Source organism: Parasteatoda tepidariorum, chromosome 8 (assembly GCF_982258835.1).
Source record: "Parasteatoda tepidariorum strain Cologne lab strain chromosome 8, Ptep-v5.0, whole genome shotgun sequence".
NCBI lineage: Eukaryota > Metazoa > Arthropoda > Arachnida > Araneae > Theridiidae > Parasteatoda > Parasteatoda tepidariorum.
Window position 1 is genome coordinate 22,325,309 of NC_141762.1, and position 13,454 is coordinate 22,338,762.

General features: G+C 28.9%; 1 protein-coding gene across 3 annotated transcripts in view; it reads right to left on the reverse strand.

Moving 5' to 3' along the window:
- The window catches only part of Syt7 (Synaptotagmin 7), a 202,186-nt gene that overhangs the window by 88,420 nt on the left and 100,312 nt on the right, over positions 1–13,454 (reverse strand). For all 3 annotated transcript variants that reach the window (XM_087149979.1, XM_087149978.1, XM_087149980.1), the window contains one exon: positions 5,593–5,695. In XM_087149979.1, the coding sequence (XP_087006105.1) occupies positions 5,593–5,695 (103 nt within the window). The remainder of the gene's footprint in view (positions 1–5,592; positions 5,696–13,454) is intronic.

Here is a 13,454-nt window from a genome sequence, read left to right on the forward strand (position 1 = left end):
TTAAAAATCATATTATTGAAAATAATTACATTTACTCAGTCGTTATTTCGCAGAAAAAAACTTTTTGTAGCAGAAAAAGTTGAATGCTTTCTTTTTTCAGTTTGTGCTCATTAAAATTGTAATTTTTTCTTATGAATACTTCATTTAGTGAAAGATGAGCTGTTTCGTTTTTATGAATGCCTAATCTTTATTTCTTTGCAAAAAGTTTTCTCATCATTTCAAGCAGAAATACGACTTTCATTTAGCAAATGAAAGAAAAACCACAATTTTCAGTGATTGTTGCATTTTACTAGCTTTGGAGATAAGTTGGAACGTCGCCAAAAAAAAAAGAAGAGAAAATTGGCTCACCGAACAATACTGTCTTCTCACTTTCGAGGCTATCATGAGAATTTTCAGAAGCTTTCGATCATCACCGTTATTTCTTCAGTTATTGTTCTAGAAAATCGGAAACATTCGTCTCTGACAGATTTACTTATGTAGAGCGTGTCGTAAAATAAGCAGCGTAATATGAGCACAGAATCGTTAGCAGTTTTGAGAAGAGAATATTATCTTTGGAAATATAGAACTAGAAAAATAATTTTAGTAAGTTATCGGAACGATAAATTAGATTTTTTAATAAAAAGAATGGTGCGTATATTTTCAAGCTCCTCAAAACAAAATAGACTTGAATGTGATAAAAATCAAATTGAAACATGAAGATTACTATATTGTCTGAAAAGTCTTGAGCAGCTGATGTGTTCTTTGAATTCATACATGATTACACGAATTAGTCTTAAAACTATATTACCTGAAGTGTCTTAAGCAGCTGATGTGTTCTTTGAATTCATACATGATTACACGAATTAGTCTTAAAACTATATTGCTTGAAATGTCTTAAGCAGCTTATGTATTCTTTGAATTCGTATATGATTACAAGTCTTAAAACTATATTGCTTGAAATGTCTTAAGCAACTTATGTGTTCTTTGAATTCGTATATGATTACACTAATTAGTCTTAAAACTATATTGCTTGAAATGTCTTAAGCAGCTGATGTGTTCTTTGAATTCGTATATGATTACACGAATTAGTCTTAAAACTATATTGCTTGAAATGTCTTAAGCAGCTGATGTGTTCTTTGAATTCATACATGATTACACGAATTAGTCTTGAAACTATAGTGCTTGAAATGTCTTAAGCAGCTGATGTGGTCTTTGAATTTATACATGATTACACGAATTAGTCTTGAAACTATATTGCTTGAAATGTCTTAAGCAGCTGATGTGTTCTTTGAATTCATACATGATTACACGAATTAGTCTTAAAACTATATTGTCTGAAAAACTTTAGACAGCTTATATGTTCTTTGAATTCATACGTGATTACACGAATTAGTCTTAAAACTATATTGCTTGAAAAGTCTTTAGCAGCTGATTAGTTATTTGTATTCATATCTGGAACGGATACCAGACACGGCTCATGACAACGGCTTAGACGTAACAGGTTCGAGCTGTTATCATACAAAATTATGTTATAAACATGTTATTGAGACGAAGTAACAGATTTTGGTGCTGAAACATGCTGTGATCGAAATAACTGCAATAACGGGAATGCCTTTTTTTAAAAAATTGAGCAGGAAACATAGTTCCACTATCTGATTTTCTTATTGGATGAAAACTAGATGGATTCAACTGCCCGTATTTGCCCGTATCTCTTTCATTTGCTGAACTATATCAGCTTCTTAAGTATAATAAAGGAAGATATTTTATTGGTGTTCTTCATAACAAATATTTTTTTGGTTTTCTTCAGAAAATGGTCTGGCAAATGAAATTAATCGTAGTTTACTATAGTGAAAAAATATCACCATTATCACTATCTTGAGTGAAAATTCTTTAAAAGCTGATGTATTTCTTGAGTATATAGAATAGATTACAGGTGTGGTCTTAAGAGCTACTTTTAAGTAAAATGCAAAGTTGTACGATACAGAACATTTTATGTTATAGATGTCTGTGACAAACGAGCAATCCTTAATTTTGAAATTTTTTATTAGTCTGATAACGTACGAATTGGTCATGGTATAAACGTTTCTTTCTTGAAATGTAACAGTAAACACTGATTCACTGCAGAATTTCTTATTGGCTTACGAGTTGTCTTTTCGCCACACCTTGATAGGTTAAACTTTATGGCCTTTTATATAACAGCTTCTTTAGCTTCCTCGTCTGCGAAAAAAGATAGAAGGGCTTTATGAGGTCTGCACATTCTGAGAGTTTATAAAAGGTCGAGATCAGGCGATTTTAAAATAAAAAATGCAAATAAGAATATAAGGTAACATCTTGTGGATATACTATAATAGAATTCACCGTTACAATTTCAGCATGCATGCATTCTCTTGTTTTAGCTCGTGTTTTATGTTCAACAATCAAAATGTTAAACTTTTCAAGAATAATAACATTATTTAATGATTTTATTTTTAATTTCAGAGAAGCCTGAAGATCCACTTCAGAAGGCATATTAATTCCAGTTGGTTTCCTAGTAGACTCACTGTTCCAGAAACTACTAAAATCTCATAGATATTAGTAAAATTTAAAATAGCATGATCTGCTTAAAACAAAAAATTGGTAACTACAACTTGAAATTGTCAACAGTTCAAAGGACTTGTTGAAACTTGTTTAACTTGTAATATTAAATGTGTGAATTTTCTTGTTTTTTCTTTAAAATCACCTATTTGTTTGATATTTTTTATATTTAGATTTAATTTTTATAATCTTAAGGTAACATATACATCAAAGTGTTAAGAACTTTTGTGGTAGTTGTGATTTCCCATGAAGTTCCCACCATATTTTTAAGTTTCAAAATCACATTAAAAGAACTACTGCTCCACGAAACTAAAACCTTGCATCCATAAACTTTTTTCCGAATTCTGGTCATAGAGTTCAGTGACTTTAAAGGCATTTTTTTTTTAAAAAAAAGTCAAAACAAAATATCATTATATCCCACTTCACATTCACGTCGAATTTCTTCACATTGACTTCCCTTATACTCTCGGCGACAATTCCAGAAATTTCACTTCCATTTTATCAGCACCCACATTTCCATTCACGCCAAACTCTCTGGTGGAAGAATACATTCCGAAAACGAACAGTCCCTTTGAATCGTCTTGAAAAATGCTGCAAAAGAGAACTAGGAAAAATTCCAATTGCAGCAATATTCGCGAACACGTGAGAGCGGGAAGTTGCTGTCATTGGCGAAATGGCGAAAAGTGCTTTGGTGGAAAAGGGCGAAAAGGAGATGATTTCGATAGCTAAAGAGCTATTGTAGGAAATGTTCTGCCTTTTCTCGTTGGCAGGGATTTGTGAAAAAGATTCCATTTAGATGACCTCTTTCTCTCGTATGACGTCTGGAAAGATAACGTTTAAATTGCTTCTGGGCGTACCTTGTAGTGCATTTTAAGGTTACTCGGAATAAAACGTAGTAGATAAATCATTTGATTTCCCAGAATGATCGAACAAAGTAAATAAAATGGTGCATTCCTTTTTGTCTAGTCTAGATAGTACTGACTCACATTTTTAAAACCGAAAGTTTTTAATCACCCCATTCAGCTTTTATGTTTCGGAGATATTTAGAACAAAATGGTGACAAATCATAGCAATAAATAATGTTCATTCCACGTAAAAATACACAGATGATTTTCTCCTGGCAAAAATGTGTTAAATCTTTTTAATTTCACTAATTTAAAAAATTCTATAATTTTTATAGTGTTATAGGCATTAGTTTATAACAATTTTAAGTTACTCAGAATAACATAAACAGAAAGTTATATAAAGTTACTCAGAATTATCTACTTAAGATGTTTGACAAGTTTGCTATGGGTGTGCACTGCGACCTCATCAGAAGGTTTCAATTATTGACTTTAGGTATTTACCTTATTTATACCCTAAGATATGTATTTACCAACCTAAAGTGTTTAGTTTTATATTTATAGAAGTTGTTAATTATCTACCTAAAGTGTTTTACAAGGTTGTAGTGTGTGCACGCCATAAGCCTATTTTTACCTGAGATGTTTTATTTTTTCACCGATGTTAGTTATTATTTATCAACTTTAGGTTGAAAAATTATACCTTAAAGTGTTAAAGTATTAACTTAAGGTATAAAATTAACAACTTCTTATTGGTATACAAATAAAACACCTCAGGTAGATATGAGGTAAAACTACGTCTAATTTCAACCTCAGCAAATATACCTTATTTAAACATTAAAACCATCATATAAAAATCTTTCATTTCTACCTCAAAACCCTTAATTTTTTTTTAAGAGAAGATTTTAACAACTTAAAGTTTCTCAGAATAAAGTGAAGAAAATAAATCATTTATTTTCTTAAATTTATTAACAAAGCAAATGAATGTATTTGTTTCGAAAAATGTAGTAGACTGATTTTTTTAAATTGAAACCCTTAAATAAACTCATGTAGTGTTTAATATTTCCAGGATACTCGGAACAAACGGAGACAAATCATTTCAAATGAGAATGTTTACCCAAAATAAAATGGTGAATATGATTCTCAAAAAAGGGGTGAATCCCATGAATTTTAATAATTTAGAATTCAGTAAACTGATATAACGTTAAAACTATCAGTATTTAAGCAATTGAAATTTATTCAGAATAAAACGAAGAAAATTCCTTTCCGAAGAAACTTTTCAGATGGATTATCAAGATGAATGACGTATTTGATTTTTCTTTCTCTCTTTTATCTATCTTCAACTAAATTCTATCAACAATTAGCTACTTGGATGATATGTTTGTCCATTGCAAATAAACTATATTCCGTTGCAAGTTAAGAAAATACCATTGCTATAGGATTCAAATAATCATCGGCTACTGCATTTAGTTACGTTTTATTTCGTGATCAAATTATACAAACGTACTTTCAAAACAATATAAAAGCTTTTTAAAAGTTGTACACGTTAGACAGAAATTTAATTCACGCTATATTTTACGATATTATATATCATAGAATTATTTTTAAAAAAAGGTAATAGTTTCGTAGCCTTACTAGAATCCTACACTTGGAGACATATTGCGATAAATAAGAAGGACATACGTTCTTGGAAAGAAAGTATGACGTTGAAACTATGACGAAAGAAGATATGACGTTGCAAGAGCATTGGATTTCATTGGACCACTAAAAATGGCGCTTCTTATGCTGACATGCTCTTAACAAATCAAATGTGAAATAAAGAATTTTTACTTTTGTTTCGCTGTAGAAGAAAATTGTCTACAAGGAACAATATTTATTATTCTTTCATTAATTTCTTTAAATGCTAACAAAAATACATACATTTGTTACGATTTTTAGATAGCATTTTTATTAATTCTTATTACTTGTCAATTGATTATTGTTGTTAATAACAGTTATTTATTATTAAGAAAGCAAGCAAAAAGGGCGCTATACAACATGATTTCAAGAGTTGGAGATATTGATATACGTTCGCGTTGGGATTTCGAGTGCACTTCGATGAAAACAGGCCCTCTCCATAAGGATAATGGTTTTTTCTTAACTTGCAACATAGTATGAATAAAAACATTTTCTAGAACAAGTAATGGGAATAAAACTTTACCTCATTTCCGACTAGTGCTTGCAGCATAGAAGTGGAAGAACTAGTACCTGGTCCAGGTTTGTTGTTGTCTTTTGCTTTACCATCAATTTTCACTTTACTCGCCCTGGAAGAAAAAGATAATATTTTTACTTATATGCACATATTTATTATACACACATGATAAATTGTAACACAGCACTGGGTAATGTTGACTCTTTGACGTAGATGAGACGATGTCCCCTTCATACATTTTTTTCCTGACACTCTGCATAGAAGCCGAAATATATGATCCTACTTTTTATAGTAAAAAACAGTCTAATAGTTACAAAAATAAATTTATTAGCTTATCTGAACTATATTTGTGCTAAAATATAAAATCTTAAGACACAGGACTTTTATGCTATATTTCAAAATCACAAATCATTAAAATGCTAAATACTATATTTTTAATTATTTTTACCTACATTAATACAAAATAATGAAAAAAATAGGAAAATTTATATATACGTTGAATTCTGTGTCAAAGGGCTGAGTCACCTAGTAACCTGTGTTTACCCTGATCGCTTTTAAAAGGGTGGTTCGATTCTCCCCCCTGCCCTTCGATTCCTGTAAATGAGTCCTCCTTGCCCTTCGAGTAAAAATAAGCAAACCATCGAGTTGATATGAAACGTATTTACTAATTTAATATTACATTATCTATAAAGGATACTTATCTACCTCGATAACTTATCCACTTTCTTTGCTATATTTTAAAATTTAACAGTATCTGTTTAACAAATGAGGTTTTATTTGCACATAGGCGTTTTGTGCAAGTGTAATGGCAATAAACTTATATATATATTTATTTTAAATCTGATTAATATGTTAACAAAATAAGCAAATTGATGACATTGTTTTCAATAAGCTGTCATTTTATATACTGTTATACATATATTTTCCTCAAAAACTGAATTATTCATTTATTTCATTGTAAAAACGTAGACAGAATAAGCAGTTGAGCACATTTCTTTATAACTATGATCTGAAAGTTTTCAGAAAAGCAAAAATACAGAACACGTTGAACTGACGCATTTATGGAATAGATACAATACGTAATCGGGAATTTAAAATGGAATTACCCAAGCCCATAGTTTAGTGCTCACTCTTTTGATAAATTCTTCCCTCTATCCTTGTTTTGATTCAAACTTTAACAGTATGCATTTTAAATACAAGTTTCCGTTTCTATAACCTTTTTTTTTAAAAAAAAAGAAGTTAAAAAAGTATACAGTTTAAGATATATTGGGATTTTTTTCACATGTATGGTTCTGCGAGAAAAATATTTTGGTCTTGTCACTCCCTTCAATCTCTGCAAATCGTCACCCTTATTCTTTTTTCGACCTTCTCTCATATCCATCCCAAAGTTCCACGTCCCAATTTTTATACCTAAATTTGTACCGACATTTCGGCTCCTATACTGTAATTTTTTAACTCCGTGTTTTAATATTTAACTTCTGCACAACGATTCTCCCATTTTATAATTTCACAGTATAATTTTTTTCCTACGTCCTTATTTCAAAGTCTAAGAATTCGATTCTTCTATTCTCGTTTTTAAATTCCACGTTTCTAATTCCAAGCTATATTTCCCAAAGTATAACAAATGGATCGATAACATCAAATGCGTCAATCTATGGAAGTTATTCACTAAAATTCATACTTATTTTTTACATTGACGATCTCTTTGTTTACTCCTTTTTTGATAGACGTGAGGTTTATCGCTAAAGGACAAAGTTTTAGTTGCAGCACCATGGAACGTTTTATAAAACCATTAGAATTTATTTTTAAAGTTTAATGAAAATTAATTCTTAATACTTCATTTTTATTTAATCTGTCAAGGCATCGGTGCTAAATAAATCAGTAAATTATATAATTACACCATTCACTTATATTTTGAAATACCACGTTAAGTCCATGGTTTAATAAAAGACTGCTCATTGCTAAAAAGCATGCAATAATCTACTTTTGCATTTATTTATTTTATTACATTTGAACAACGAAAAATGTTTTTTAAGAATAATTTTTAAGAATATTTTAATGTAATTAAATTTTTCCAGTTGGAAGATCCCATGTAAACATTAACATTTATTCATACAGAAATTGTATTTATTTAAATTCTACCTTTCTTAAATCTGAGCTTTTTTTAAATAACACTTTTGATCGTGTTAAAAAATATATGCTTTAATTATAAATGCAAATGTAGTATGGTTTATAGAATAAAGAGGAAATTAAAATAATTCCAAAACTTTCCTTTTGAGAATTCTTAATAAAGAAATAATTATGAATTCTAAATATGAAGAAAGATTCCCTTATTTAATTCATATTTCCAGATTTAAAAGCTTTTTATATTATTACGAAATTAATTAAAGTTAAGTTAATTCAATAACAAACAAATAATACGTTTTATAAATCCTTAATACACTTTTAAAAGAAGTACATTTTGTGAAGCAAATTTAGCAAGTTTTTAGTTTAAGTTCATTTTAAATTTAAATAAAATAAATAAATATTAATTATGCGTAAATAATGATAATGTAAATAGTTTTCTGCATACATTTTGATAATTATTTGAGATTTCACAAGTTATATATACATATTTTTTTTAAACTTTTCACAAAGAAAATAAATAACTATTGCAAACTAATATATTAGTGGATATTTTAACTAAATATATGTATTATTTTTACTTTGGAAAAAAATGTCCATTAATAAGAGAATTTATATTTTAACTAGATCACAATCTATACAACGAATTGCTTTGGAATAGATTATGGTAAAATTAGCAATAAAACATGGTTGCATAATATGGGCAAAATTTGGCAATTTTATCATCATACCTCAAGCATGATTAAAAAATATTTATTCAGTTAAATTTCCTAAATATTATATTTTTTATTAAATGTGTAGTATTAAAATATATAATTCTGAAAACCAGAATTTCAGGGAAACCGTTACCATATGAACATAAAAATTACTAAAAGAATAGGTTAAATGTCATATATTTTGGTCTTATTACCAGAATTATGTTCTTTTTTTTTTATTAGAAATGTCATTACTATACAGTAGGAGTGCCGAAAACGAGTAACATGGATAATAAACAAACAACGAATTCCGCACCCGGCGAGCGAAGACCACAGTACTGCCTTAAAATATCCTCAGCGGTAAATGGATCATGGGCTAGAGTTCTCTCGTTTTCTCGGAGGTTTTCGTGGATTTTCCTTCCATGCAACGCAAATGCTGGTGAGTTCCTTTAAAAAAGTCGTCCACGAAGGCAAATTTTTCTCGATACTTGATCCAAGAGATTCCTTGTTTTCCGGATTGGGTTTAAAATTGAACATTCATAAATCCAAAATTAGATCGGCTGTTCAAGAATGTTTATGAAATTCCGCCCATCATTTTTGTTGAAAATAGTACGAACGATAGGATCTAATTTGATTTAAAACAGAGAAGATCAGATCATCCTCAAAGAACGTACAATAAACTCTTTAAAAAAAAAAATTAGATAAAGCTTACAGCGCTGATATTATCTTAAAAATGTATGGAGAGAAAAAAGCAGAATAGTCAATAGTTTAATTTAAAACAATAGTTAATGCTAAACCAATCTGAAAATTCCAATTTTTTAAATCTCTCTTCCGAACGATCTAATTGAAGATGAGCAACAGTTCTGGAGTTATAAGAGACATGCACAGGCGCTCACATTCTAAATTTTAATTTTATAGATTTGTTCATAATGTTTCTTGAAACCCGTACCAAACAATGCTAGGAAGAAGAACATAATTTAAAATTTTTTATTTCCACTATTTTATAAATTTTTAAATAAAATTAATTTTTTGGATTTTTTTTAGTACTTAAAATATAATTTTGAAATCTCAGTCACGCGGTGCAATATCCAATCAAAGCAAAAGTGCATATTTCACCGGCGAGACATTTAATTTTTTATTTCTATGGCAAATTTATTCTGTTTCGTAATAATAGATGTGAGACTGCTAACACCCTTTTAATAATAGCAAAGTAGTTTTAATTGAAGGTTACGCAGTAGAAAAAGTTCTAAATTTGGGTGTGGTTATGATTTTATTCAGTTTACCAAGTAGAATAAATTGAGTTTAATATAAGCAACGGCAAAAGCTAAAAAACGGTTTCACGCCATTTCTCTGGAATATGTTCAATATTTCACAAATAAAAGCGATTCGCAATGTAGATTAAATTTTCAGCCAATAAGTCTCTTTTCGTGCCAATTGTTTTTCAGAAGTCAGACTTGATTACGTAACCGGTACAATGGTAAAAATGTAGAAACTATTATTATTATTTTTTTTTTTAGATGCGGCTTAACACGCGTATAGGGATGATTACTAGTATAACGCCGGCTTCTTCAATAAACCACCTTTATTACTGACAACAGCCGTTAAATATTGACTGTTTAGTATACTTAATGATGTTGAAAAATTTCCAGCCTAATCTCAAGTTAATTCATATTCAAATTTCCAGTACAGGAAATTATTAATTTTATATTTTTACTGCTAATTTTACTATATAAACAAATTATGTATATCTATAAGATGTTAGTGTTTTCGTTGTCATTGGTTGCTAGTAATATTTAAAACTGCATAAAATCATCGTTATTTTTTGACATATTAATAGTGGTTGATTACTGATTACTGGCTACCTTCAATGGCTCAGTCAAAGTTCCTACTCAGAAAAAAAGGTCATATCTACCGGAATATGGAAAAAATTTTCATGTTTCTGGTTCTATGGAAACACCCAAAAGCTCAAGCAACAATGAAATACGGTTTTATAATCTGTGGTAAAATCCAGTTATTTAATTAGGATACTTAAGCGCATAAAAACCATTATTGGTTAAATTTACTTTTTAGTTTTTACTAAATGAAGAACTATAATTTTGAAAACCAGAATTTCCAGCAAACCATTACCATATTAACTGAAAAATTAATAAGTGAATGGTTTAAATACCGTTTACATTGGTTTTTACACCTTAAATTATGTTGTTTTTTTCTACCAGAACTGCTAACGTTATACAATACGGAAATTTTACCAGAATTTCTTCTCTGTGTACAAATTTTGCATGTGACCAAAACATAAAACTATACCAAGGATAATATTTTTGCTAAACTTTTGCGTAATATAATAAAATTTCTCTATATCTAATTTCTTGAAAACATCTCAGTAGTACTTAAACGTAAAAATAGATTTTCATTTATTCCATCTAGATGGGTACTGTTCATCATGAAATGTTTTAACCTAGTTTCTATGGATGTGTTGATTTTTATTCTATATTCATGAGTCAGGCTTATGATAATTTTTAACATTTTACTGATTTATATTAAGGTTATACTGTATTAAAAAATAAAATTAGCTATTAGCTCGTTCCTAAAAACTAACTGCCTCAATAAAGGTGACGGTTTCTTTTAATGAACCAATGGCAAATATTTTTATTTTTCCAATATTTAAGGTGCTCTTTAGCCGAGTGGTATCATCCACCAAACGCTGTGCGAAGCGTGAAGGTAGCGGGTTCGGATCCCTCCATTATCCTGGATAAATCTTTGTGCTGTCTTTCTCTGTTATGCACTATCTGTACTTTTTCTTAAAAAAAAGTTTTATAAGCCTAAATGTGTGCAACAAGCTTGAAAATGTTTTTTTCTCTAAAGCGCGCCTGTGTTAACATCCTTCAATTCAGGCATCTACAGGGCGATTTGTTGACCTCTCTTACAGCGGCACTATATTAGGTGGGCCAACGTCGCTCCCACACAGTAAGGACAGATAGTACAGAGAAGGAAAGAACATCCATGCCTTGCCCGGGATTCGAAACCAAAACCTTTCTGACAGTTCCCTGCTCCCTACACAGACCGGTCGGCTTGAAAATGTATGTTGTTATAAACCAATTCAATATTTACTTTATTATAGTTATATTTTTTATATTATTATAGCTATATTAATTTACTTATAGTTATATTTATATTACTATAGTTATATTACTTTACATAGTTAATTATTATACTTTTCATTACCAAGCATTTGTTAAAAAAATACAAAACTAAAACGTAAATGTAAATACAACAGATGGATAATGTATTATGACATGGTCAAAGGTATCATGATAAAATTACCGTAGTTTGTCACATATTATAAAAATACATATATTTTAATTTTACCAAAACCATTACCAAAGCGCTTCGGTAAAGATCAAAGAGCTTTTTGGTGCTCCCGTACAGCCAGCCCACAGTAAGTTTTACCATATTATGGTAGCAATGACCATACTTTTTTCTAATTGTAATTTATGAAATTTGCAACCGTTTTAAAGTCTTACAATCACAGTATGGTGTTCATATCGATACATGTACGTCAAATTGAAAATTTTAACCGTTACTAAATATTTATTTTGAATTCTACATCACTTACAATAATAATACATTATCAAATATTATTGCAAAAAAAAAAAACAATCAAAATATCTGATATCCAAAACATAATAACATAAATATCTAAAATCCAATACATTATTTTGTTACTCATAAACATTATTAGTCAGTATATTACAACCTAAAGTCATTCAAAATTGATTATGCTAATATAAAATTCAAGGATATTGAATTACTCAACTTCATCAATCATCAAAATGAAATCAGTTTCTAAACGAAGAGCATCAGAGTTCCTCGATTAGAGGTTTTTAAATGTCAATTTATCTTTTCTGAAGTCGATACTAGACCTGCGGAAGGTTGACATTAATCTATTTCTCGAGAATTTTTCTATAAATTGTGCCGGCATGCTTGAAACTATTATGGTACCGGATTTTCAATAAAACGTTTATTCAGCAAAACTTAGCCAAGCGAATAATTACATGAGTGTCAGTTTTATCTTAGATTGTTAACTTAGTTTGTGATGCTAAAAAAAAAATTTAAAAAATTCAAAACTTGAAATTTTCTTTAAAATCGCTTCAGCAAAATCAAATGTAGGACGCATTTTATAAATAAACAAAAAAGACAAAGTGATTAAATGCTGATGATTTTTTTTATTTATTGATTTATTTTGCATTCCTTTCATTCTTTATTTCCATAGGTCATCTGATCTTTTATACCATCTCAAAATAAGTTATATATTTTTATAAAAATTTTGAGATAACGAATGAGGTTATAATTTTTATATATATATATATATATATATATATATATATATATATATATATATATATATATATATATATATATATATATATATATATATATATATATATATATATATATATATATATATATATATATATATATATATATATATATATATATATATATATATATAGTCTTAACTTAGACAAGAACATTTTTTAGAAGAAAAAAAAATGCAATTTTAGTTTATTTTTTAAAGCGATGTTTAATTCTTTCAAACAAGCAAAAATTACTAAGCCTCAAAATTACACAATAAAAATTTTTTTTTTCAGTTTATGTAGTCAGGCCTGCAAACTAATACTTTTTTTGTAAAATATTTTATATAGATTGCCAGACACTTACAAATCACAGCTTTCAGAATATTTGGCAATTCTTCCACCATCATAAAAGCCTTGCCACGAAAGAGCAAGAACAAAGTAGTGTTGCATACGAACTTTTAAATCATTTGTCTGAAGTGGTGTGGAAAATGCGTTTAAATGAATAAAAAATAATACACTGAAACATAAACATAGCTACCACTAGAATAAAATTTTACAAAATGCGCAGGAAGTTGAGTAGTAAAGCAGCTTCTACTCAACAACATAGATGTATGGAAGAAAAAATCAAACAAGCGCAAGAAGAAGAAAAAAAATACAGATAATGGAACATCTGTTTTGCATGTTCGCTAAAAAAAAG